General features: G+C 35.7%; 2 protein-coding genes across 3 annotated transcripts; both read left to right on the top strand.

Moving 5' to 3' along the window:
• Positions 1 to 1,915: 1,915 nt before the first annotated feature.
• LOC131931138 (atrial natriuretic peptide receptor 1-like) lies at positions 1,916 to 8,463 on the top strand. The gene is made up of 4 exons (XM_059287836.1): positions 1,916 to 2,144; positions 6,665 to 6,763; positions 7,896 to 7,987; positions 8,374 to 8,463. Exons 1-4 carry the CDS (start codon positions 1,916 to 1,918, stop codon positions 8,461 to 8,463), a joined length of 510 nt encoding a protein of 169 aa, XP_059143819.1.
• Positions 8,464 to 10,305: 1,842 nt separating this feature from the next.
• Positions 10,306 to 27,681, top strand: LOC131931145 (uncharacterized). 2 transcript variants are annotated; one of them, XM_059287846.1, is made up of 17 exons: positions 10,306 to 10,475; positions 15,305 to 15,346; positions 15,774 to 15,847; positions 16,192 to 16,260; positions 16,500 to 16,584; positions 17,137 to 17,284; positions 17,396 to 17,461; positions 18,723 to 18,846; positions 19,939 to 20,038; positions 20,252 to 20,310; positions 20,728 to 20,792; positions 21,057 to 21,197; positions 21,601 to 21,758; positions 22,129 to 22,213; positions 22,671 to 22,740; positions 24,113 to 24,216; positions 24,527 to 27,681. In XM_059287846.1, the coding sequence occupies exons 1-17, from the start codon at positions 10,415 to 10,417 to the stop codon at positions 24,777 to 24,779; spliced, it is 1,704 nt and encodes a 567-aa protein (XP_059143829.1). In that variant the 5' UTR covers positions 10,306 to 10,414; the 3' UTR covers positions 24,780 to 27,681. The 2 variants fall into 2 exon arrangements, with proteins under 2 accessions (XP_059143829.1, XP_059143831.1); XM_059287848.1 differs by having other exon boundaries at positions 17,149 to 17,284.
• Positions 27,682 to 27,924: the final 243 nt, after the last annotated feature.

Here is a 27,924-nt window from a genome sequence, read left to right on the forward strand (position 1 = left end):
GCTGACAGGTGGGTCATTGCTGACAGGTGGGTCATTGGTGACAGGTGGGTCATTGCTGACAGGTGGGTCATTGTTGACAGATGGGTCATTGCTGACAGGTGGGTCATTGCTGACAGGTGGGTCATTGTCACGGATGGAAGGTCCATTTTCTACATTAAAATTTTGCAGAATAAAAACATGCACCGGAAATACGCAAGAAAAAAAGAGCAACGGTGTAAAAACTGTAATGTACATTCAGAAAATAAATCGCTCAGTAAAAAAAATATTTAAAATCAGAGAAAAATGCGCTTAAGGAAAACTATACCCACTCATAAAACTCATAAATATGTACACATGGACACACACACAGAAACGCATAATGCGCATAGAGAAAATCACGCACAAAGTTGTATCTAACGTGACAATTTTCACGTCTGTGACAACAGGTTGCTTACAGGGGCAGACGTTCAACCCGAGAGCTTTGAGCAGGCGACTGTCTGCTTCATCGTGCTCTCTGACTTTGATGACATCATATTCACCCGTAACGGCCATGACGTCATAACCCTGGTGAACCGAGCCTTTGACGTCATGGACGAGGAGATCCTGAAGTATGACGTGTTTAAAGTGGAAACCCTTGGTGAGATGTGTAGTCTGTTTTGGTTGGGCATGTGTGTAATGTGTGTACACGTGTGTAATGTGTGTTTAAGTGTGTAATATGTGTACATGTGTGTACATGTGAGTTTGTTCTAGAAAAGGGAGGTGCAGAATGTGATCAATATAAAAATCTATAAAAACTCATTGAGGTAAAAATTTATTAGATATAGCAATGGATACGCAAGCCAGCTTAAAAGATAACTGGTGACAGTAAAAGTAAAGTTCCCTATTCGAACCCTACGGTCCATGGAGCAAGTGAAGTAGAGTTCACCTGTTTCTGTGACCTCAGCATATCAAGGGACTATGTTCAGCACTATGCTCAGCCGCCGTTACTTTCCCTAACGAAGGTTTAGTACCCAGCCGAGCTGGGCGGAGTCAGGGACGTTCTACTAACTTAAACCCGGATTCGAACTCGAGTCTTACGGGTTAGCAGTCTAACGCTCTACCTCAGGCCACGCCGTCCTCATGCGACAGTGGTCTTGTATTTCGGAACACTGAGAGTAAACACACGCACACAGGGCAAGAGAAAACACATCACACGCACACAGGGCAAGGGAAAACACACCACACGCACACAGGGCAAGGGAAAACACATCACACGCACACAGGGCAAGGGAAAACACATCACACGCACACAGGGCAAGAGAAAACACATCACACGCACACAGGGCAAGAGAAAACACATCACACGCACACAGGGCAAGAGAAAACACATCACACGCACACAGGGCAAGAGAAAACACATCACACGCACACAGGGCAAGAGAAAACACATCACATGCACACAGGGCAAGAGAAAACACATCACAAGCACACAGGGCAAGAGAAAACACAACACACGCACACAGGGCAAGAGAAAACACATCACACGCACACAGGGCAAGGGAAAACACATCACACGCACACAGGGCAAGGGAAAACACAACACACGCACACAGGGCAAGGGAAAACACATCACACGCACACAGGGCAAGGGAAAACACATCACACGCACACAGGGCACGAGAAAACACATCACACGCACACAGGGCAAGGGAAAACACATCACACGCACACAGGGCAAGGGAAAACACATCACACGCACACAGGGCAAGAGAAAACACATCACACGCACACAGGGCAAGGGAAAACACATCACACGCACACAGGGCAAGGGAAAACAACTGGGGAGGAGATCACTGGAGAAAGTGTTGAAGGAGTGGTCTAATTTTCCAGAGGGCAGAGCTTAGAGACAGGACGAAATGGCGCTGACTAATGTAGATGCCTCATGTGCCAATGAGATATGGCGATAAACAAGAAAGTAACCAGTCGTTTGAATAATGATATCTTTCTTAACTTCCTCCATACAGAAGACACACTTCTGCTGGTGTCGGGTGTTCCCCTGAGAAACGGCGACAGTCACGTGACTGAGGTCGCTGACCTGTGTCTGAGCCTGAGGAACCGGATGTCGTCTGCGTGTCTGGACGTTCTGTCAGGACGCGGGATAGGACTCAAATTTGGCGTCTGCACGGGTACGGGTCAAAAAACTTGGTTCTAAATTTTAAAAAAAGTTCATGTGATATGTTTAATAAATTAAATAACATTTTAAGTTATATGAGCTTTTATTTATCTATGTCTAGAAAAAATATCTACAAGACATCGGCGTAGGCGTGGATAAGGGCTCGTGTCGCTTGATTATATTTGCAACGTTTGACTGATATTTTAAAAAAAAATAGTTATAGTTTCAAGTCCCCCCCCCCCCGGGTCTGCGCTACGTATAAGGCGAACTAGGCGGTCGCCTAGGGCGCCATCCTTAAGAGGGGGGGGGGGTGCGCTAAATGTTTAATCGCTATTATCAAAAAGTACCTAATAATTAATAACTTTTATAAAGGAGTAGCGATCTATTGGTAGAACCTAGGACGAACTATCAATTTTGCACCCCCACCCCAAAATTAGGTCTATATAGGCATATATTTATTCGCGATGGTGAAAATGCAACCCTACATCCCTAATTTGGAAAGATCGGGACGCTTTTTACCAGTCACTTTGTCTTTTTAATTTGGTGTCACATAATTGATGTAGAAAACGATTAAATAAGTTCGTTATTTAAATTTCGAATATTTCAAACGGTTATTTAATTTTAATAGGGCTTGTAAGTCTCGTTTTCTCTTACTTCGAATTAGAAATCTGTCCTGATGTACATAGTTTTGTAATGACGAGGTGTTCAAAGTATTGTACTTGTTTGGTAAGGTTTGATGAATCGTTCAGATTTGGGAGTAACGGCGGAAGGCGGTTGCTGATATGGTTTCGTAGATATAAAGTATCGAAGTGTTAAAGTGTCAAAAATTTTTATTCGGCTGTTTTGTAGTTGAAGGTCTAGTGGAATCTGATTGGTAATAGAGAAATGATAATGCAGGCGATGAAGTATCGTAGTTCTGGAGTTCGGGAGTATTGATTCTTGTGGTATTAAGGTATCGAATCATATCGACTATTAAAGTATAGTGGTAGGTTCAGTGAAGTCGTTGTTGATTGGGAGTACCGTTTGTAGAGCTTTGTTAAGTAAATCGAGATGGTGTCGTAGTTCTGGAGCATCGAGTCTAGTTATGTTTAGGTATCGAAGTATGATATGTGTTGTGAATGTAGTAGAGTATATCGAGTAGTCGGGTTTATCGTAAGTTAGATGATTTCAATTCAGTACGGAACACACTACAAAGAAAGGTAGGGGTTTTGTAGTTGTTGAAAAATCTTAAGTTTTTTACGAATCTATATTACCACTCTTAAAGTATCAATATATAATATTAAATAGGATGGAATTTATAACTAATCGTTAATTTTTTTTTATTCAAATTATAATTTCTGTTATAATTAATCAACAATTCTAGCAATGTCTAAAACAGTTACCCGTGTTTGATTTTTAGAAAGGCGTCCCTTTATTTAAGGGATCCAAAATTTTAAGGTTCTTTATGATACAAAATCGAAATGTAATGAATGTCATCGGATTTGAAAGAAAGTATGTTGTAATAAAGCTACCGCTTTTAGACTTTCAAGCAAAACCTACAGTTAAGTATTCAATAGGTAAAATATATTGTTTTCACTAAGTTACATAGCTAATATAAAAGATTTAATATAATGACTACGTAATGAAATTTAGAGCGTTTTATTGTGAATTTCAAGCATGTCTTAGTTACACTTGGCTCATTTAGCTATTCTTGTGAAAGTTATTTACCTTGAATAAAAATTTTGGTATTTGGATTTTCAAATGGGAGATAATTCATTGCTTAACTTTACATTCATTTCAAATTCCTGCACCTTAGGTTGACAGCTTACATATAAATACAACTTTAAGTTTTTATTTGCTATTGTAAAAATTATATAGAGCTTAAGATCTCAACAAAATAGTTTTGAAGTGGTTTTTTTTTAGTATTATCAAGTTGAAAGACAAATAGGCCTACATCAGTAGCCTTTATAGATTGCAATACTTAATGTTAGTAGACATAGGCATACAGTCGTATATTTAACATCTAAAAAAGGCCGCATTAACTATCAAATATCAGTTCGGCGGGCCAGAGTTTCTTCCAGGCATCTCTTCCGGGTGTCTGAGCCCCCCCCCCCCCCCTGCCCCGAAGAACGTCTCCCCCACCCCAACGAAATACAATTAGTATAGAAATATATACAACTTTTAAGTACCCCCCACCCAAAGGAGAAAAAAAGTCTGAAAGAAACACTGTCGAGGGCCGCCAACACACTCGAGGTCCAAGTTTGCTCTCAAATTGTTCTTCACGTATTTCCTTCTTGAAAATTTTTATTCACACAGATATGTTGTTCCAAAATTTGAAAGGTCCTTTGATGCAAAAGTTTTAATATTAGGAAAGTCTTCCTTGGGCAAAAACTTATAAAAACCCACCCGCCCTTCTTTGCACTTGTCTCTAAGGAGGTCATTTGCTTGCAATTTACAACCTCCAGCTGGCCACACATGCTTGAAGTGGGCTTTGAAACAGTCTCACTTCTTCTGCCTTTGAATACAAGTTCGAAAACTGCCGCTGAAACTTTGATGATCTCGCATGCAAATGACGTGGGGAACTCAGCTGTTGTTTAGCCATGAAGACCTTGCACTGCTGAAAGTGAAGTTGTTGGCCTGTAGGCCTACTTGTTCCAAAAACATGACAAGTTTATACGTGAATGCCTTTAGGTGGGTGTATAGATCAAACACTAGATTTCCTTCTCTTGTAGATATAGGTTCCGAAAATTAAAATGACTGGTTATGTCTTCAGCAGAGGCCAATTTCTATATCCACTCTTCATCAGACATTATTGGCTGTAGCTTGAATTTACTTTCCAGAAAATAACCTATTTCCTTTCTCTATTCTGTGTTTGTATTTTTCAACAAGTCTCGAACTATCTATGGTTAAGCCCATGTGACCTTATTAAATTCACCATCTTCACCATAGGATTCAGTACACTGCTAATGCCCACATACTTAGCACACAAAGCTTGCTGGGGAATAATACAGTACAGGAACATTGGTTGTAGAATGTTTTTCTCCTTCGCTTGTCCATTATAGCCTTTCTTTATGCCACTCATGTACTTTCGACCATCAAAAGTCAGGTAACTGAAGTTAGTCCATTCAAAGTTATAATCAGCAAATTAATGTTTTTTTTTAAACTCATTGATTATATCCTCTCTGGTATATGCACCCAAAGCTACTTTTTCAAACGACTTTGAATTTTCGGGGCAAAGTTACTCAGCCACCTCCTACAAACATTTTTTTCCGTGGTCAGAAAGATCTCCGCGGGCCGGATGAAAGGACCTCGCGGGCCGCATCCGGCCCGCGGGCCGTAGTTTGGAGACCCCTGGTCTAAAGGATTCATATATAACAATTTTAGGCTGGAATCTATATTATTTATAACATTTTATTTTTCTCTAGGGAAGAGGGGGGGGGGGGAAGCACTGAAAATTTTTAAAGGGGGGGGGGGGGGGGTTGAGGGGGGCTATGTCGTAAAGTACAAAGTAGACTCGTGCACTTAGCAACAATTTCAATAAAATGTGATTACGTTTGCAAACTGGAATTAAAGGAATTAGTGCAAACTTTTGAGACGAAGGAGGCAAGTAAAATTATATTTTGATGTCTACGTATACCGTGTATGCAATTGATAATAAATTAATGTCACTTTTAATTAATTGTTTCCTTATACATATGTTTTAGTAATTATATTGTGTGAAATGGGCTTTTTAAAAAGTTTTGCCTGGGGCGCTAAATAACCTGGCGCCGGCACTGCCCTCCCCCATTCAAAAAATATATGAAACACAGTTTAACCCCCCCCCCCCCACCATGAGGAAATCCTGTATAAGCAATTGCTACAAATAAACAGTGGGTCTACTACTATTCAAGATTGTAATGTAATGTACTACATTGACTCTGTCGTACATTGTGTTACTTTTGTCTAATCTAGGGCTAGAAATAAACAGTAAGTATACTAATATTGTCATGTACTATGTTGGCTCTACCGTACATTGTGTTACTGTTATCTAATCTAGGGCTAGAAATAAACAGTAAGTTTACTAATATTGTCATGTACTACATTGACTCTACCGTACATTGTGTTACTTTTGTCTAATCTAGGGCTAGAAATAAACAGTAAGTTTACTAATATTGTCATGTACTATGTTGGCTCTACCGTACATTGTGTTACTGTTGTCTAAACTCAGGTTAGAAATAAACAGTAAGTTTACTAATATTATCATGTAGTACATTGACTCTACCGTACATTGTGTTACTGTTATCTAATCTAGGGCTAGAAATAAACAGTAAGTTTACTAATATTGTCATGTACTATGTTGGCTCTACCGTACATTGTGTTACTGTTGTCTAATCTAGGGCTAGAATCTAGAAATAAACAGTAAGTTTACTAATATTGTCATGTACTACATTGACTCTACCGTACATTGTGTTACTGTTATCTAATGTAGGGCTAGAAACAAACAGTAAGTTTACTAATATTATCATGTACTACATTGACTCTACCGTACATTGTGTTACTGTTGTCTAATTTCAGGCTGTGTTGCTGCTGGTATTGTTGGGTTGAAGATGCCGCGGTACCTTCTCTTCGGCGACACCGTCAACATGGCATCCAGGATGCAATCAACAAGCAAACGTAAGAAGAAGGCCTAGTTCAAACATGGCCTCATCATATTTATCTCTCTCCCCCACTCATCGTAACAAAAAGTCCCCCCCCCCTTCTCTACAGTCAACCCTCTGCCCACCCAATACGTAAATTAATTAGTTGTTAATGCTAAATTAAATTTCGACGATTACTTTTTGAAATGCAAACCTGTTATGTCACTCTCTGAATGCCTTCTGTTAAGGGTTATGAACTGTTATGTTTGTAAATGTTAACATTAGATTATTCTTTGGAGTAGTTCCCCTTGTTTATACTCAACGATACCACTGAGTACATTTTGTTATGTGTACTTAGGGTGATAGTACACAGTGTACCAAAGATCGTCGGTAGCATAGGTACTGTATGTGGGGGGGGGGATAGTGGGATAGGAGTGACATATTTTGTAGGTGGGGTATACACTGTTAAGACACATCAGTAACGGGGTTCATTGCTTTCAGTGTTTCTTTCAGACTTTTTGTGGAATGCGAGAATTGGGCACTTGAAAATTTCGGGGGGGGGGGGGGGGGCGGACTTAATTTTCTAGGGGGGGGGGGCTGGCGAACACTGGTAAAATGATACATTTTCTGTATAAATTATATTTCGTGTGTGCACCCCTCCCCGGAGAGTGGGCTCGTGGTGGCAAGACGTGTTCATCTTGTAGGGGAGCAGAAGGGAGCGGATAGAACTCCCACATGTTGGTGATTGAGGTTTTAGCCCTACCAGCTAGTTTCGCTAGACTACTAACCCGAAAGTCTCGAGTTCGGATCCTGGGCTCGAGTCTGTAGGAGGTCCCTGAGTTCACCCAGCTTTTATGGGTACCTGACCCATGTTAGGGAAACAGAGGCGCTGGGCATAGTGCTGACAACGATATCCCCCTTATGCTGAGGTCATTGAAACAAACGAACTCTACTTCATCTGTCCCGTGTGTCTTGAGTAAGAACGAGAAAATATAGTGATGAGTTCGAGTTTATCTTCATAATTACTCCCACCCACAACAGTTCCCTGTACACAACTCACAACCCCCACACATTCTACAACCAGTGTATGGGACACGTGTGTGGAGGGGGGTGGGGGGGGGGTAGAAACTGTCTGGCACTGGGCATCATACTGGCACACTTTTCCACAGCGCATGGTATCCACCTGTCCCCATCCAGTGCAGCATTGCTCCAACATCGTCAGGTGTACTTAATGGAACCCAGAACACCTGTACAAATTAAGGTCAGACTTAGTGTACTTAGTGTGCATACATACATGTATATATATATATTATATTATATATATATATATATATATATATATATAATATATATATATATATATATATATATATATATATATATATATATATATATATATAATATATGTCAGTGAGTGAGTTCATTGTATTCCAAATTCGTATTGCAGTGTTTTGAGCATTGATGGACTGTCCGATAATTCAACAATTGTCATGAATTTTTAGAGTACATTTTAAAGACTTGCCTCTCCAAACTATAGATAAAATAAAGCTACCTGACTGTTTGACCTTGGAATGTGAAGGGCCGACCAACGAGTAGTTAGACCTACTAGTTAGTGTACAATGTTTTTAAAATTTTGTTTTGTTTCAGGGCAAAGGCGTCATGGAAACATACTGGTTGCTAGGGAAGATCCCGCCTCCAAGGGAGACACCTCTGTTTGTTTCAACTGAACTCTTTTAAATACTATATTGCAGTTATATTTCTCTTAAATCTGATAGTTTCTACTGAAAGATCACACACTTGTCTCCACACGTGAAGTAATGTAAATAGTGTCGCAAGACAAAGGACTTGTGGTGGTTGTTGTTGTGATGACAGTGTGACAGTGTGACAGTGTGACAGTGTGACAGTGTGACAGTGTGACAGTGTGACATCGTGACACCCGGAGTGGTAGAACACATGTAGAAACCTGATCCAACTACAGGTGACAGAACAACCTGCTCCCAACAGGCAACTGCTACCTGACAGGTGTTCACCCAACAGCTGCAACACTGGCTTGCTTAGCCCACTGGTGAGCACACACACCTGCATCACACCTGTCTGCTGTGACGTCACCAGGTCGGGTGTCACCAGGTGCAGTAACTCAGGGTGTCACCCTCTGGACTAAATTTATTTATTTATATGTATGTATGTATGTATATATATATACATATGATATAAATGTATACATATGTTTATGGATAAAAATATGTGTGCTACAATCTTTATATATATTTTTCTGGACTATGACGTTGTTAATCTCCACTTGACATGTGATTTGATTTGCACTCGCGCAGCAGCTTATAAAAGTTTCATCCACCCGTTGTATTTTTAGATGTGTGACCTTGTTTTCTTACACTGATTTAGATCTATTTAAACGTAAACATTGTCGGCTGTCCCATGTTGCAGTTTGACCAATGCATCAAGTAGTACCCTGACCCCCTGACCCCCTCCCCTGTTCAAGACGCCCACAACGGACCTCATGTGATCAGGTAACCGCAGGGAAACTCGGGGCGCCCAAACGCACTCAACTGTCGGAGTGGGTCACTACGCTTCTGAGATAAACGGAGCAATAATCCATAAAATTCCCAAAGACAAAACACACATACTACTTTCATTTATAGACAACAGGCATATGATACATTTTTAAATTAAGATTTAACAAGTACGCTAAAATGGTATTCGTGATATCAGTCAAGGATACATGAATATTAATTTATTTGACTAAAGGATCGAATATAAACGCAGTGGCGTAGCGAGGTCGGGTGTCACCCGGTGCGGCACTTAATGGTGTCACCCCCCAGAGGCGTAGCGACTTGAGGGGGGGGGGGGGGACAAACTTTCAAGTTTTCGATTTGCACCCCCCCCCTCAAACTTTTGATTTGCACCCCCCCCCCTCAAGTTTTCGATTTGCACCCCCCCCCCCCCCCAAAGTTTTCGATTTGCACCCCTCCCTAAATGGTGTCACCCGGTGCGGTCCGCACCTCCCGCCCCCCCCCCCCCTCGCTACGCCCCTGTATAAACGACATCATCTCCAAAATTGAATAGAATTTTCGGATGATTGGTGACAAGGAGCCGAGTTTCAGAAAGTGTGACGACACATTTTTGCGTTTCAAAAAGAAATGCTTTAGATTTAATTTAGCCCTTTATTTCTCGTTTTACAAAGCTGTTTTTGTAAATTATGATAGAAATTAATGAATAAATTTTACTCAATGTTGAACAAGTACAAACAATATTTTAGAAAGAAATCAATGCTTTAAAAACAATTTTGAGGGCTGATGATATAGGCAGAGGTGTGAGGTCATTTTAAGGAGAGGATCTGGTTATTTTTGCTTTTATGAATTCTCTAAAATTATTATTATTTTTATTTTACGATGTCGTTTGAATTTTATTCCAACAAATCCCATGGACATGAACGATAACTTATACAGTTTAATTTCTTAGACTATATTAGAGTTCCCTCTCTTGAAGAGCTCAATTTGGGTTATAAAATAAAAATAGAAAAGTCATAATATTATAGCTCAGTACAGATTAGCCTAACAACAATCCAATCCAGATCCATATGATACGCTATGCTATGTGTCGGATGTTTCTCTTGATTAATAAATAAATTAGATCTAGATATAGATCTATCTAGATTCTATATAAAATCATCATGGTTGCCATGTCTAAGGCAAAGTGTAACAAACCCGACTTTGTCGTAAATTTACAGGCATGTAAGTACTGACAACTGTAGTGTGTACTCAAAACTGTACTGTACTCAACTGTACTGTATTGTAACTGTGTATTTTGTAGCCAGTCCATTGTCAGTGTGAGTGAGTCAGGGACTCAGTCGGCCTAGGGCCTAGTCTAGTAAAATAGTAATTTAGTAATACTCTACAGTAATATAGTAATACTCTTTGAGTCTCTACTTAATTATTAATTATTAAACTCTATTAAAAATTAAAACTATTAGGCCTAGTATTTAGTATTAAATTAGGGTAATCTATCGTTTTGGGTACGTAAAATCTCCCGTGGCTATTAATGTACGAAAACGTTACCTCATTATCAAGGCTGTAATAGAAGTATATTGTGATATGTTTGTGTCTAATATTATAGATAAATGAATAATAAACCTAAATCAATGGCTAAATATAATTTTAATATAATTATATCAATATAGTATAGGCCAGAAATTAACTTTAAACAGCAGTGTCTGCAAGCAAGATTTGCTATATAAACAGCAGCCATTTGTAAAATAGAGTGACTTCCGCCTTTAACAAGATGGCTGTTATAGTAAATTAGCATGGTTGCATCTGTTGGAAACATCGCTGGTGTTTATTTATTAGTGAAAAGTTTTAATTCAATTGTTTAAAAACAGGTACATAAATGAAACAAGGAAACATTTTTGTATTTTTCAAAACATAAATCCTCCTCAAAATGTGAAATAATTATTAAAATGTAAGGAGTTACCTGTTTTTCACATTACTAGTCGCTGGCGATTTTACGTACCTAAAACGATAGATTACCTAAATTAGTTATTAGTATTAACAAAGAGTGTAAAAAGACGGTTATTAAAAATAGAGTATTAGTTTATAATTTATATTAGTTTAGGCCTAATTAATTAGTAATAAGCATAACCAATTACTGATACTATACTATAGGCCTAATAATCTAATTATTTATTATTAGTAGAGTGGCCTAAATACAAGTTACACAGTGTCAGTGACAGTAGGAGTACACTGTGGTACATGTATGTGCATAAGCTTTAATCACTGCAAACTTAATGGTAACAATTATAATCTAGGGCCTATAGTCTGTTAATAAAACAGTTGCATGTAGCATTGTTTCTCTAAGGTTAAAGCGGTTACGTCATGGTGTCACTCACACAGACGTGTAATAATTGTCAGTTTGTACTAAAAAACTATTTTACTTTAATTAATCCTTAATGGAACTGGCCAAAAGCATTTTTCTTCTGTACATTTTTTTAAATTTTTTGCCATGGTGTCACCCCCCCCCCCCCCCCCCAGTGTCACCCAATGCGGTCCGCACCCCGCCCCTCCCTCGCTACGCCTCTAGTACACTACACACAGCTAGCTTCTAGTATTTATATAAACTTTAGATACTGTAGACGTCTAGTAACTAGTTAAAGTAGACTAGCCAGACTAGAAGTTAGAACATATAGGCCTACATAGTTTAGTTAAAAAAATAAGTTACACAGTAGTACCTCAGTGTCCCATATAAAGCCACAATATTGTGTCAATAATATTATTAATAATGAAATGGAATCATTTTAAAATAATTTAAATGGTGTGTAAGTTAGTAATAGTTAATAGTTGGGTCTACTTATTTCAATAATTTTACTGATACCTGCATATTTATATTGTAACTTTTTTTGTGTGGAGCTGCTTCAAATTATAGTTTTTGGTACTTGAGAGCTAGAGAGCCATGCAAAACAGATTGGCTTGGCTACATTTCAAAAATAAAAGGTGGCAAAAAAAACATACTAAGAATTTTTAGATGCTGGTGTTTTCACATAATTACCATGTATGTAATTAGTAATAAACTGGTGGGATTGCGTGGTCAAATGGTAGAGCATTTGGCTGCTAGCCGAAAGGTCTTAAGTTTGGATCTTGGTTCGGACAGACTTGTGACTAGGACATCTCTTGAGTCCACCCAGCTGTTATGAGTACCTGACTTTGGGGAAAGGTGGCTGAGGTTAAGAAAGGTGACCTCTACTTCATCTGCCCTATGGATCACTAGGTCTTTAGAGAAACTTTACTAATAAGCTAACAACATTGAAAGATATTGACATTCTGTGTCAAAAAAAGAATTTAACTGTTGAGTGGTTTACACATAAAATGTCAGTGCAGTTGCAGTCAAAGGGAGTGTGGGGAGCCTGGGTGCTGATTTTAAAATAAGGATTAGTGAGGGGTGGCTATGCTAAAGTTAAATAAACCTGGGTGTGTAAAGTCTGCCCTAGCCATTTGGATCAAGCTGATTCTTGAACCCTATGGATCAGATTAGTCCAAATTGGCTGTACAGATCCAAGCCATTTGCTTTTGCACAGAAAAGAAATAACAAGGACAAACTTCTGAACCTGAAACTTAGGGATTGGTCATCATGCTCTTCACTCGGCAACACCAACATGTTTTGATTGGATAATATTTAGTTATTTTTTATTTAGATATCGTCTACCAAGATATTGTGTGGAATTATTTGTGTTAGAATTAGGGTTCTAGTTAATACATATTAATCAAAATACTAGTGAATCCACAAGAAAAGAGTCACAACATAAAAGGTAGGCCCCTATACATAATGTGTAACTATGGACTAAACTTATTTCCTACTTTGTTGTTATCTGAATATAATCTGAATAACCACTTTGTTTTAGTAACCTCACATTAAAATTATGGACAAATTATTTACAAGTGTATTTTAATAAAACCAACCAAAATACAGAGTTTTGCTGGCCCCTGGATTAAACCTGGCATTGCACACTAACAGCTGATATTACACTATGGCACTTGAGCACCCTCAGGTTCAAGTGAAAGGATATCCTCCATCTAGCTTCCCCCCATGCACCCCCAAAGTACTTGGTTCAAGTTTGCTCTCATTATTTGGATGTCAGGGCGTTCAGACGAGACAAACAATATTAATATTAGATGATGAGTGTGTTATGTTTTTCATATTAAAGGTCAGGGCTGAAGCCCAGTGCATTAGATCTAGTCACACACACACACCATGATACAGTTTGGTGTTTCAAAAAGTTTGTGATTTTTAAATTGTATATTATAGGAAATCATAAGAATTAAACAAATCACTTGAGGTCATAATACACTAGCAACATGTACTGTACATATATCTAGAACATGCAACCTGCAACATGTACTGTACACATATCAAGAACATGCAACCTGCAACATGTACTGTACATATATCTAGAACATGCAACATATACTGTACACATATCTAGAACACAAAACCTGTAACATGTACTGTACATATATCTAGAACATGCAACCTGCAACATGTACTGTACACATATCTAGAACATGCAACCTGCAACATGTACTGTACACATATCTAGAACATGCAACCTGCAACATGTACTGTACACATATCTAGAACATGCAACCTGCAACATGTACTGTACACATATCTAGAACACGCAACATGTACTGTACACATATCTAGAACACAAAACCTGCAACATGTCCTGTACACATATCTAGAACACAAAACCTGCAACATGTACTGTACACATATCTAGAACACAAAACCTGCAACATGTCCTGTACACATATCTAGAACACAATACCTGCAACATGTACTGTACACGTATCCAGAACACAAAACCTGCAACATGTACTGTACACCTATCTAGAACACGCAACATGTAGTGTACACATATCTAGAACACAATACCTGCAACATGTAGTGTACACATATCTAGAACACAATACCTGCAACATGTACTGTACACGTATCCAGAACACAAAACCTGCAACATGTACTGTACACCTATCTAGAACACGCAACATGTAGTGTACACGTATCCAGAACACAATACCTGCAACATGTACTGTACACATATCTAGAACACAATACCTGCCACAGAGCAAATTTTAAAATGTTTAGAAAAACAAACATAGGGATAATATATTTTTTAGAAATTCTGTGAAGGTACATCAAAGAACTTAGCAAATCTAAGTAACTTAAAGTTATTACAATCTGTTTTAGGTGATGCTAAATTTGGTGCTTGCAAACATAACAGTGTTTCTAAGTCAGCTGCTGACATTATTCTTATAAAATTTCTAGAGCAAATTGTAGTTGTCATGGCTACACCTGTTTCCTGTAAAATTGCCTGTCCAGCATCACACTATCTTTTCCTTAGATTGACGTCATGTATTCAGATGGGCCAGTGTCAGTTTTTCATTAACTGGAAACTGGGTCACAGCTACCTGAGTAAAAGTTAGCCTAGCCTTACAAAGGCATAGAGTTTTATCATCATAGCCATTTAATAATAAACACATTTTAAAAAAAAAATCAAGCAATTTCTAGGTTATTGATTTATTTTGATAAGGGAAATTTTTATCACATTAAATGTAAACAAATGTAGTTTTTAATTGTTTAGTCTTTTTAAGCAATAATGAAGTTTAAAATGGCAGGCATCACTCTCTACTACATGGAGGATTCTGACTTATCTTCCCAGTCCATGATAGTGCTCTCCCCTAAAAACACAAAATTAGCAATTTAACAAAAAATGATAATTAATAATCAACATCTAAACATGCTTAATTAAATGTAAAAATTATGTTGTTAACATATAATTAACAACAGATGTTAACCTTGCAGAATCTATATTTTGATCTGCATAAAATTTGCATCTCAAATTGTTGCGGTGAAGGCTACAGCAGCTGGATTAGTCCCTCCCTATTATTCTAATACTGCTTTAATCATTGCATCATACTTGTCACTGTACTGTACCATTTTAGAACTTGTTCATAGATGGGGGATCAATCCTTCCCTAATATTATTCTAATACAAATAATTTTTTTTTCAGATTTTGTCACCATAGCAACTATACTGGGAACTGGGATATTAGGTAAATATTTTTTTGTATCAAAATTTTCTCTTTTAGTTGACCATTTGATCACCTGTGCTTAACTCTTGTAATTGCATTATATACTTCCATGATACCTATTGTAGTCTCATGATACTCTACTCCCATTTGACTCTTCTCCTATGATAATCTACTCCAATAATCTCTGTAAAACACTCCCTATCACTATCCAAAGTAGGATTAATAATTATTATGTTATTAAGACTTTTGTTTAAACTTTTGTTAATTAGATTGTGTTAGACAGATTGATACTAGGTGAAATCTGTTTATACTTTGTTGTCTTTGTTTTATTACTTGGATGTGCTTGTTTACTTAGATCTAGCATATTTAAATGCTGTTTTTGTTTAATAGTTGATTGAGTGCAGTCCTTTAAGATTCATGTTTTTAATTAGCTAAACTATTTTTCCAGGTTTGCCAGTAAAACTAACTCAGGCTGGGTTCTACCCATTTCTCATCAGCTTTCTTACAGATGCTGTTGTTCAGGTAAACATACACATGTAATTACAGGTGTCGTTAGGGGTATCTAGCTCATGTATTAGCGAATACAAATAACTACAAATACTAATACAAATATTTGTAATGCAAATCAAACATTGAGTAATGGTACAGTTTTTAGCCTTGAGTGTGGCTATGCAAATATATAATGAACAAAGTATTGTTTTGGATTTGTACACTTAAGTCAGTTGTTCTGCCATACATTTTTGACTGAAATTGAAGTAAACTTTAGTACATGAGAATTTTCGTACACTTAAGTCAGTTGTTCTGTTATAAATCTTTGTCTGAAGTTGATGTAAACTTTAGTACATGTAAACTTTCGTACACTTCAGTCGCTGCTCATTTATTTCTTCACTGATGTCCTACAGAGGGCCATGGCCGCCCAATACCAGCGCAAGGGGGTAAGTGATCTCAGACTTGATCTTAGTGGTGTTTTACACAAGCCTTTAGCTATGTAATGTGATGTTGACTTTAGCTAACCAGTCTTAGTGGTGTTTTACACAAGCCTTTAGCTATGTAATGTGATGCTGACTTTAGCTAACCAGTCTTAGTGGTGTTTTACACAAATCTTTATTAGTGTAATGTTTAGAGATCCATCAGGTAAAATCAGGTAAAAATGATCTTGTTTTGGTTTCTCTAGGAAGAATCCATCCCTCTAAACACTGTGATAGAGGAGGAGTTTTGTATAGACTCCGATGATGATGACGATGATGGGCAATCAAATGGTAGGTTTTATTGTTTCAAGCTTTAGACTATTTGTCAATGATAACATTTGTATTGTGCTAGGTTTTGATTGGTGCAGAGATGAAGCTCAAAACCAACTTCCTGCAGTAATATATACACATTATAAGACATCAGTCATTCAGAAAATATATAAAAGCCCAATAAAAACTATGACATATCAAAATCAGTTATGTAAAGTTTTATATTTAAAAATTAAAAATATTAAATATGTCCAAATGTTAACATATTATAATTATAATGGTTGTATTATTTTAAATTAATGTAAAGAGCTGAGTTGTTTTAGATACTATTAAATAAAGACAAAAGTGGTTTGTGTAGTTATTTTTGTAATATTATACAGCTATTTAAATGAAGATAGCAAATGTGTTAGCTCTCCAGCTAATTTAGCAATATCAACAATGCATATTTGTTTAGCCATACCAGCTATATACTTAATCAAGTTTTACCTAGCTCTTTACATAATCAAATCTAAATGAAAAATTTGTTCAATTAACTTTCAGCTGATTTTAATTTGACAAGACAACCAATTTCAGTTCAATTCACAGGCGCCATAATGCGAGGCAAGATGCAGCACATTCGTGAGGTGCCTCTGGTCCAGTCCCCCAACCTTCACATGCTGGGCAAACTCTTCCTCACCTGTGGACTTCAGCAGACATTTGATGTCCTCATTATTCTTCAATTGTGAGTTACTATTACCCTCTTTCTCTACCTTCATTTTACATCAAATATGTTAAAACATAAAGGATTATAAATCTGTTTTTGTGAGAATTAATTGTTGTTATTGTCTTTCAGCATTGCTCTCCTCATATCTTACGCACTGGCAGGAAGTGAAGCTTACGCACAGTTGATTGGCATTGAGTAAGTTTTTCAAAGTTAAATCAAACACTTATCATGTTGCTTTGTGGTACAATGTCCTCTACTTCCTTGATCACAACTTGCACAACTTTGATATTAAGTTAGGGCTTGTCAGTTAAATTAGCTCCAGGTTCCATTCATGTTGACAAAAGTCAGGATCTCGCCTCAGATTGTAACCATTCTGTGAAAATATTTTCCACTCAGATATTTGTTTTATTACACTCTCCCAACTTTCTGGTGACACCAGTTATGTTATTCTACAGAAGTTCCCCAAATTCCTGTAATTTCTCCAGGTATATTAATTTCAAACATTTATGTGAATCCTGTAGTCCCCAGGAATATTTATCTGATTCTTGTAATTCCCCAGACACATTTATGTAATTTCTGTAATTCCCCAGACATGTTTATATGATTCCTCTAATTCTACAGACATATTTATGTGATTCATGTAATTCCACAGACATTTATGTGATTTCTGTAATTCCTCAGACATAATAATGTGATTCCTGTAATTCCCCAGACATATTTATGTGATTCCTGTAATTCCCCAGACATATTTATGTGATTCCTGTAATTCTCCAGACATATTTATGTGATTCCTGTAATTCCGCAGACATTTTTATGTGATTCCTGTAATTCCGCAGACATATTTATGTGATTCCTGTAATTCCACAGACATATTTATGTGATTCCTGTAATTCCGCAGACATATTTATGTGATTCCTGTAATTCCCCAGACATATTTATGTGATTCCTGTAATTCCGCAGACATATTTATGTGATTCCTGTAATTCCGCAGACATATTTATGTGATTTCTGTAATTCCGCAGACATATTTATGTGATTCCTGTAATTCCGCAGACATATTTATGTGATTCCTGTAATTCCGCAGACATATTTATGTGATTCCTGTAATTCCCCAGACATATTTATGTGATTCCTGTAATTCCTCAGACATATTTATGTGATTCCTGTAATTCCTCAGACATATTTATGTGATTCCTGTAATTCTGCAGACATATTTATGTGATTCCTGTAATTCCTCAGACATATTTATGTGATTCCTGTAATTCCTCAGACATATTTATGTGATTCCTGTAATTCTGCAGACATATTTATGTGATTCCTGTAATTCCCCAGACATATTTATGTGATTCCTGTAATCCTGCAGACATATTTATGTGATTCCTGTAATTCCCCAGACATATTTATGTGATTCCTGTAATCCTGCAGACATATTTATGTGATTCCTGTAATTCCCCAGACATATTTATGTGATTCCTGTCTTTGTCTGGGTGTTGACCCTGGTCATCCTGTTTGGCCTCCAGCTGATTCAGCCAGTGATTTCAATCCTCACATTTCTCAAGGGCTCCCTGTTGCTGGGGACTGTAAGTACACATTTCTTGTAGGGGACTGTAAGTACACATTTTTTGTTGGGGACTGTAAGTACACATTTCTTGTTGGGGGCGTTAAGCACACATTTCTTATTGGGGACTGTAGGTACACATTTCTTGTTGGGGACTGTAAGTACACATTTCTTGTTGGGGACTGTAAGTACACATTTCTACATTTCTTGTTGGGGGCGTTAAGCACACATTTCTTATTGGGGACTGTAAGTACACATTTCTTGTTGGGGACTGTAAGTACACATTTCTTGTTGGGGACTGTAGGTACACATTTCTTGTTGGGGACTGTAAGTACACATTTCTTGTTGGGGACTGTAAGTACATATTTCTTGTTGGGGACTGTAAGTACACATTTCTTGTTAGGGGCTGTAAGTACACATTTCTTGTCAGGGACTGTAAGTACACATTTCTTGTTGGGGACTGTAAGTACACATTTCTCAAGGGCTCCCTGTTGTTGACTAAGTACACATTTCTTGTTGGGGACTGTAAGTACACATTTCTTGTTGGGGACTGTAAGTACACTTTTCTCAATGGCTCCCTGCTGCTGGGTACTAAGTACACATTTTATTTTAAAAGGACACTTTTTAAGTAGAAAGATTACTTTAATTAAACAGATTTTGAAACACGTTTAAGTCCAAACATTTTGTTTAATTTCCTAGGGCTCCATATTAGTCCAAACATTTTGTTTTAATTCCTAGGGCTTAATATAAGTCCAAACATTTTGTTTTATTTCATAGGGCTCCATATAACTCCAAACATTTTGTTTAATTTCCTAGGGCTCCATATTAGTCCAAACATTTTGTTTTAATTCCTAGGGCTTCATCTAAGTCCAAACATTTTGTTTTATTTTCTAAGCTCACTGCAACTGGGCCCAGTAAATTCACACACATTGTGTTTGTATAACAAAGACTGATAGCTTATTTTATTTATGACTAGAATACATTTCTATAGGTTGTATTTCTTTACAGTAATCAATGTAATCATACAATCTTGTATTCAGTGTTTAGCAATGTAAATAAATAAGCCTACTTTGTTTGTTTTTTTAACTTTAAGATCTGTGCATGTCTTTTACAGGCTGGAGTAACATTTTATGTGGGACTACAAGTTGCCAGAACAATTAGCAATGATTTTTCTTACCTAGGTGCACCTTTCTTGATGGGGACGGTAGCATTAGGTTTGTGCTGTTCTCACTTCAGATTTTTATTAGCTAACCTTTTTTTTTCATCGTTTTTTTTGTAAGTTTAATTAAACTCTTAGATGTTATGAAAGTAGGCTGATAGGGCAAGATTGAATTTTTTACTTTAATGTGTGTTTAGATTAATCTGTTTGATGAATAATGGTGTTCCATATTATTAGAACTTTCTTAAAAATTTTCATTTCCGTGCAGGGGGTGTCTGCAACATAATGCCATACACTTTTGAAAAAGTCACATTTAAGAAAAAACAGGTAAACTTGTGTTTCAACATTTTAATGTAGTGATGTGGAGATTATTGTTTCAACTTGTAGTTCAGTACTGCCTTTTATAATTTGTTGGCTATTAACCTTGTACGGCCAAACTTGATTGTGTAAGTTGTTGGCCATTTAATTTGTATGGCCAAACTCGATTTATATTACTTGTTGGCTATTTAATTAATATGTACGGCAAAACTTGATTATGTAATTTGTTGGCCATTCACCTTGTAAACCCACATTGTAGATGATGTGTAGATTGTTTCAACTTTTAAATACTGAATTATTTAATTAGTTGACCATTTATTTTGCAATACTAGACTACCTAATGTAATTATTTGACCATTTATCTTGCAATACAAGACTAACTTATGTAATGTGTTTGCCACTCAAATTGTGCTTTTGTGTTTTTAGATTTTTAATTATCGTCTGGCTGTACTGCTTGGATTATGGACCTGCGTCTTCCTGAATATTTTATGGTAATTAACCTGTCCTTTTAAACAAATGTTTATGTAAACTTGACTACGTAATACACAAGGTATATTTACCAAGCTCTTTAATTCTTATTTGTAACTGTACACATCGTTGTAATCAGTTTAACAATAATTGTAATATAAAAATATTCTTATATTATTTATCATTAATTTAAATGAATGTTTTGTTTTGTTGTGTTATGGTACAAAAAATGTTACATTAAAAAGTTTTTTTTGAAAAATATTTTTATCTGAGCTTTATAATTTCAGGTGTTTGGCAGTGTTAGAAATTGTCCCTCAGACTATAGTCATGGCTTGTATGCCTCAAGTCGTAAAAGGGCAGATGTTCTCCAACACTACCAGTGGTCACTCTGCTCCAAGTATATGCAGGGGAGATTTATCATTAGAAAGGTTGTTAGTTTTGTTGATATTCACGTTGTCACAACGGTGCTTTTTTATACTATTTTGACTGTTTAAGTTAACATTCTTTTTATTTATGTTTTAAAACACATGGTTTAAGTATTTGAATTTAGTGTGAAACTACAAACTAACTAAACATATTTATACAATAATTTCTGTTTGAAAATATTTTGTTGAAAATTATTTTACATTTTGATTCTGGATTTTTTAAATTAAAAACATTTGTGCATTTTAGAACTGAAATTATTTTTCTAAAAGAAAAACTTGTGTGTCTTACAATGCAGAAATTTTCCAAATAAAAAACTTGTGTCTTTCAGTGCAGAAATATTCTAAATAAAAAACTTATGTCTTACAGTGCAGAAGTTTTCTAAATAAAAAAACTTATGTCTTACAGTGCAGAGATGAAGGGAGAGATCTCCACCCTCCCCCTGACCAAACTGTTACAGAGAGACCACCCCAGCCTGGCCTGGGTGGCCATCCTTGTGGAGATTTTTATCATGGTCAGCATTACGGTCTCGTACCTGACAGTTGGGAGCGTGTTGCATCATACACGTAAGGTTTCATCATCACACATCTCAAGTTTAATAATCTCACACATAAGGATGTTGCTATACCACATCCTTGATGTTTCTCAACTGTATTAAAAATATTTGTTGTTATTTTTAGTGTTTACAGTAAGGTAGCTAGTAGTTTCTTATGTGCCACAGTTTTCTAATGTTTACAGTAGCATGTTCACAACAATCACATATGCAACACTTCAACATCAGATTTTGTTTTTAGTTGCATCACATGCAGGGTTTTATCAACATGGCTGTAAAAAAAAATATTTAAAGTCAAAGGCTCAATATCGTTAAATATCTCTTTCCTTTATTTCTCAGTATCAAATTTTATGTAACAATTTCTGATGTTTTTCCCCTTACAGTGAGTGGAATGGTGAAATCATTTTTTATGAAACAACACATAACAAGTCATAGAAGCAAGAAACAAAAACAGCTGCCCAAAGAATGGTAACTCTAATTGTTTTGTTTTTATAAACTTCAGAAGATAAAGATTCTAAATTTAAATTCTGCTGGAGAAAACTAAATCTTGTTACAACCACCAAATAATTTTATTTTAATTGCTTATAATTCCAAGGATGTTTTTTTTTTCTTTTTTGCTTGACACATTGTCATGTATGTTGCTATAACTGGCTAGTTTAAAATTACTTAAACAATTGTTGCCTATTAAACCCAGACAATCTTTATAATAAGAATCATTGTTGTCATTCTGGTAAACTTTATAATTTTTGCTACCAATTTATGAATTTTGTCACTATTGTCACTACTTTTATCTAAAACAAAACTATTCATCATTTTTATGCCATCACAACATATTACTTCCCTTTCATTGTCCATGTAACAATAGGTTCTCTCCCACTTTACCAAAACTCCTTTTGTAGCTATGTTTTCTTGTTTCAATATTTAGGCTTGCAAAGACTGGATTATCTTTCTTGGCTTTTGTTGTTGTGTTTGTTGTTGCTATACTAGACCCACAGGTGAGTAGCTATACTAGACACAGGTGTGTAACTAGACCCACAGGTGAGTAGCTAGACCCACAGGTGTGTAGTTATACTAGACACAGGTGTGTAGTTATACTAGACCCACAGGTGAGTAGCTAGACCCACAGGTGTGTAGTTATACTAGACACAGGTGTGTAGTTATACTAGACCCACAGGTGTGTAGTTATACTAGACACAGGTGTGTAGTTATACTAGACCCACAGGTGAGTAGCTAGACCCACAGGTGTGTAGTTATACTAGACACAGGTGTGTAGTTATACTAGACCCACAGGTGAGTAGCTATACTAGACACAGGTGTGTAGCTATACTAGACCCACAGGTGAGTAGCTATACTAGACACAGGTGAGTAGCTATACTAGACCCACAGGTGTGTAGTTATACTAGACCCACAGGTGAGTAGCTAGACCCACAGGTGTGTAGTTATACTAGACCCACAGGTGAGTAGCTATACTAGACACAGGTGTGTAGCTATACTAGACCCACAGGTGAGTAGCTATACTAGACACAGGTGTGTAGTTATACTAGACACAGGTGAGTAGCTATACTAGACACAGGTGAGTAGTTATACTAGACACAGGTGTGTAGCTATACTAGACCCACAGGTGTGTAGCTATACTAGACCCACAGGTGAGTAGCTATACTAGACCCACAGGTGAGTAGCTATACTAGACACAGGTGTGTAGTTATACTAGACACAGGTGAGTAGCTATACTAGACACAGGTGAGTAGTTATACTAGACACAGGTGTGTAGCTATACTAGACCCACAGGTGTGTAGCTATACTAGACCCACAGGTGTGTAGCTATACTAGACCCACAGGTGTGTAGCTATACTAGACCCACAGGTGTGTAGCTATACTAGACCCACAGGTGTGTAGCTATACTAGACCCACAGGTGTGTAGTTATACTAGACACAGGTGAGTAGTTATACTAGACCCACAGGTGTGTAGTTATACTAGACACAGGTGTGTAGTTATACTAGACACAGGTGTGTAGCTATACTAGACCCACAGGTGTGTAGCTATACTAGACCCACAGGTGTGTAGCTAGACCCACAGGTGTGTAGCTATACTAGATTAAAAAGTTTGAGTTTTAAGAATTATTTTGTTACTTTGTTTTGCAACTGTTTTATAACTCTACCGTGTGACTTCATAAAGTAACTAATTCTAACTTTGTAACATTATTTTGTAACTTTGCAATATTATCTTGTAACTTTGTAACATTATCTTGTAACTGTGTAACATTATCTTGTAACTGTGTAACATTATCTTTTAACTTTGTAACATTACCTTGTAACTTTGTAACATTATTTTGTAACTTGTAACTTTGTAACATTGTTTTCTCACAGGGATTTATTGACATCCTGGAGAAGCTGGTCTCATTTTCCCTGAATGCCGAAGTTGGTATTTTTATTTTCCTCATGTTTCTTTGGTCCAGAAGACAGAATTATCAGTGAGTTTTTTCTTGTCAGCAGTGTTACTATAAATAAACTTGACCATTCAGCCGTCTTGTGATATAATTAATTAAATTAATTTTACTTATTAAAATTCACAGAATATAAATTCATTGTTTTGTTAACTTTAGCAAGTTCATGACTCATGTCAGGGAATGTGAATATGGGTCCCACATATTCCTTGTTCTTAGATACAGGTTAACTCTGCTTTATCTGCCCAACTACCATTAGTTCAGAAAGATACTTAACTTTTTAAAATTAAGCATATTAAAGTTAGGCTCAAATTATTTATAAAATCTTAACTTTCAGGGACCTGGAAATTCCTCTGCCTATGTCAAAATGTTCTGAATACCTCATCTTCATCATTCCACTTTTCTTCAACTTTGCTGTTTTTTACGACGTCTATTCCACCATATCTGAAATTTACAACCCCAAATCCCATTCTATGGTGTGGATAAACTCAACAAACTGGAGTGAATTGACTGGAGTAAATGGAACAACCTATGGGAATATTTCTCTCAATAATCTTACACCCACATTGCTATCTAACGCCACACAGTAAGGTTTCTTACCTGTAATTTACCTGTCTTGTTAGCACTGAATTCCACAAATAAAATCCACAAACTACAAATTAAAATTTTATTTATTTAAAAAAAATATTAATGCACAATTTAAATATATTTTAACAAGTATAAAAAAATTGTATGCATTTAATTTTTATGTAAATAATGTTTAATAACATAATTATATTTGAATATTTTTATACCTGGATTTGTGGGATACATAGAATTTTACTTTCAACTTTTGGAGTGTTTAAATGTGAGGTATTGATAGAGCTTCAGCTAATTTTTAATATCTCATTCATAATACATTGTTTTACAAAAACTAATTTTTAATATCTTATTCATAATACATTATTTTACAAAAAACTAATTTTTATATGGTTATGTATGGTCAGCAGTATATATCACCATCAGAAGGCTTTCAAAAGCCTTTCATTTATTTAAAATATCTTGTGTTTGGTTTAACAATATAATGCAGTCCTAATTGAACGGTATATGTTGTGTAATTATTATTTAACAGTCCTAGGGTCAAATTGTAGCTATACACATAACAAAGTTTAAAGTTACTTGAATCTGGCATATTAAATTTCATAATTGTTTTGTCAGTAAAATTTGTCAGCTGTTAGTTTTTAGTACTTTAAATTGTCAACTGTTAGTTTTTAGTACTTTAAATTGTCAGCTGTTAGTTTTTAGTACTTTAAATTGTGAGCTGTTAATTTTTAGTACTTTAAATTGTATGATGGATGTTAAACATGGAGATTAGATATTTTTAAAATCAAATTTTATGGATGTTGCAATAATGTACTGAGTGATATTTTTAAAATTTATTGAATGCAGTATTGAAGGGCTCAAATTAATGTGTTTTTTTTGGCTGACTTTTATTTCACTCTTTTGCTAGTCAACATTTTTTGTTATGTTTTTGTATATTTTGTTGCAGCCTTTGTGATAAAATTATACAAATATATAAGTGACCCAAATAGTTCATACACCAATGTTGTTACAAGATCATAATCAAATTAATATAATATAGTTAATCTGAGTTAGGATGTTGTTTAGATATTAATATATTTTTTAAAAATCATTTACTAACATTGGTAAATGATTTTATGCTATGAAATGTCATCATGCTTTCTTGCATGAGTTCTTATTATTTTTACATTTTAAATGTGTATGAAAAGAACATTTAAGTAATCCAGTGGTGAAAATAATCATATTTATTCTATCTACTAGGTTTTGTTTATGATCTTAAAAAAATAATTTTGATTATGCATAATGGGGTTTAATTTTTTCTGATTTAAAAAAAAAATTTGCTGTCAATTTTTATATTTGTTAACTGACTTATGAATTTGTTGAAGTTGACTGTGGTAAAATACTTTAGTTGTTTTAGTACATTACTTTTTACTTTACATTCCTGGAATAGCTATATACCTACATTTTTTAATTTATTTGTTACTGTATGCATTATTTATTTTTCTCAATTTGTTTAAAAAAGAAATAGTATCTAAATAAGAGTAGTGCTTTAAATTTAGCACAAGATTTGTTTTAAACTGTTACTGACTGTTATATGTGATGCTACTATTGCCTTGTTTGAATGTGCTTTATATTTACAATTTCTCTATGTGATGTACAAAAAAAAAGTTTATTTTAAATCTTCTATATATACCAAGCTATTGTTGTTAGTTATACAGCATTTTATATCTGTGCCTTTTAACTACAAGTTGTATTGAAGATTTTTCATGTGTGTTCCTATGGTGGCTGAATGTATCTATTTCCTTCCACATGTGTTCAACATTTCAAAGATTAGGTCTAATGTTTTAACATATTCTTCATGTATATATATACAAACTTTAATTTTTTTTCTTTCATGGGATGTGGTAGAACTCTAGGCAGACCATTAATAGTGGCACAACAAGTGCCAAACTAGTGGGACCAATTGTCCCATCTAGTAATGGAACCGTCAGTAGTAGTGGGACAATAGGACCCCAGTAGTAGTGGGACCATAGGACCCAACTAGTAATGGAACCCCCAGTAGTAGTGGGACCATAGGACCCCAGTAGTAGTGGGACAATAGGACCCCAGTAGTAGTGGGACCATAGGACCCAACTAGTAATGGAACCCCCAGTAGTAGAGGGTCCATACGATCCAACTAGTAATTGGACCCCAGTAGTAGTGGGACAATAGGACCCCAGAAGTAATGGGACCATAGGACCCAACTAGTAATTGGACATCTGACAGCCCATCCGAGCATTGAATGTATATGACCATTTTATTCTTCCATTTTTTTACCATGAGGTAATATGTTTAAATCCACCTTTAGAGAAATCTCTTTATATCCACTTTTGGAACGGAAAAAAAATTATATCAAGTTCTCTTTTCTTTTTTGTGTTTGAATATTTGATGGCTCTCTCAAATTTATGTATGTAATTTAATTGCTTTTGTTTGATTAAAAAAATGCTTGGTTTGCTGTGCAGGGAGATTTTCCAATGTAAAAAATGGGAACAAAGAATTGATTCACTGTCTTTTTATATTTATATCAGCTTTATTTTTGCTACTGTTCGCATATTTTAGCAACAGCAGTTCTATTTTATTTTTTTTAAAACATCAGTCATAGTTTTTAAAATCACATTACTACTTATGTTTTAAAACTTGTAAATTCCCTAAAAGTCTGCTTTGATATCAGACCAGTATCATTTTGGTCAGTTTATGGATTTTACAGGTAATGTTTGGCACATAATAAATTTAAAGGTATTAAAAAATCCTTATATATTTCTTTAAAAAAGAGAAATAAAACGTTACATGACAATACATTAATTGAACGTGCAATAGACTAAGTATTGCTATTGTTATACCATCAGTATGTCTAATTAAATTATGCCTTAAATATTCAGATTTATATTTCAATAAATTTGTTTTTAATTCCTATGAAGTTTTTGTATTTGTTTTATCCAACTGAGTTAGTCTGAGCAGACTTTTACTAAGGCTTTTTAAAATTGTATTATCAGAGTTTCTATCAGAAATCTATCCGGAAGGGGCAATATAAATAATTTATGTAGGAAATATAATACATACTTTAACAAGTATATACTTAAATGTAATAAACAAAATATACTTTAACTGCCACCTGGAAAAAATAGAAAAAAACAT

This window comes from Physella acuta, unplaced genomic scaffold (genome assembly GCF_028476545.2).
Source record: "Physella acuta isolate Inbredline_101_S28 unplaced genomic scaffold, ASM2847654v3 ptg001899l, whole genome shotgun sequence".
NCBI lineage: Eukaryota > Metazoa > Mollusca > Gastropoda > Physidae > Physella > Physella acuta.

Excerpts from the sequence above, each read along its gene's own strand:
- LOC131931138 (XM_059287836.1), top strand. The coding sequence starts at position 1,916 with ATGGCGATAAACAAGAAAGTAACCAGTCGTTTGAATAATGATATCTTT. Across the intron at positions 2,145-6,664 it reads CAAATTTGGCGTCTGCACGG|GCTGTGTTGCTGCTGGTATT; the intron begins GTACGGGTCAAA and ends GTCTAATTTCAG. Across the intron at positions 6,764-7,895 it reads GATGCAATCAACAAGCAAAC|CGCATGGTATCCACCTGTCC; the intron begins GTAAGAAGAAGG and ends ACTTTTCCACAG.
- LOC131931145 (XM_059287846.1), top strand. The coding sequence starts at position 10,415 with ATGGTTGCCATGTCTAAGGCAAAGTGTAACAAACCCGACTTTGTCGTA. Across the intron at positions 15,347-15,773 it reads ACTGGGAACTGGGATATTAG|GTTTGCCAGTAAAACTAACT; the intron begins GTAAATATTTTT and ends CTATTTTTCCAG. Across the intron at positions 16,585-17,136 it reads CGATGATGGGCAATCAAATG|TTCAATTCACAGGCGCCATA; the intron begins GTAGGTTTTATT and ends AACCAATTTCAG.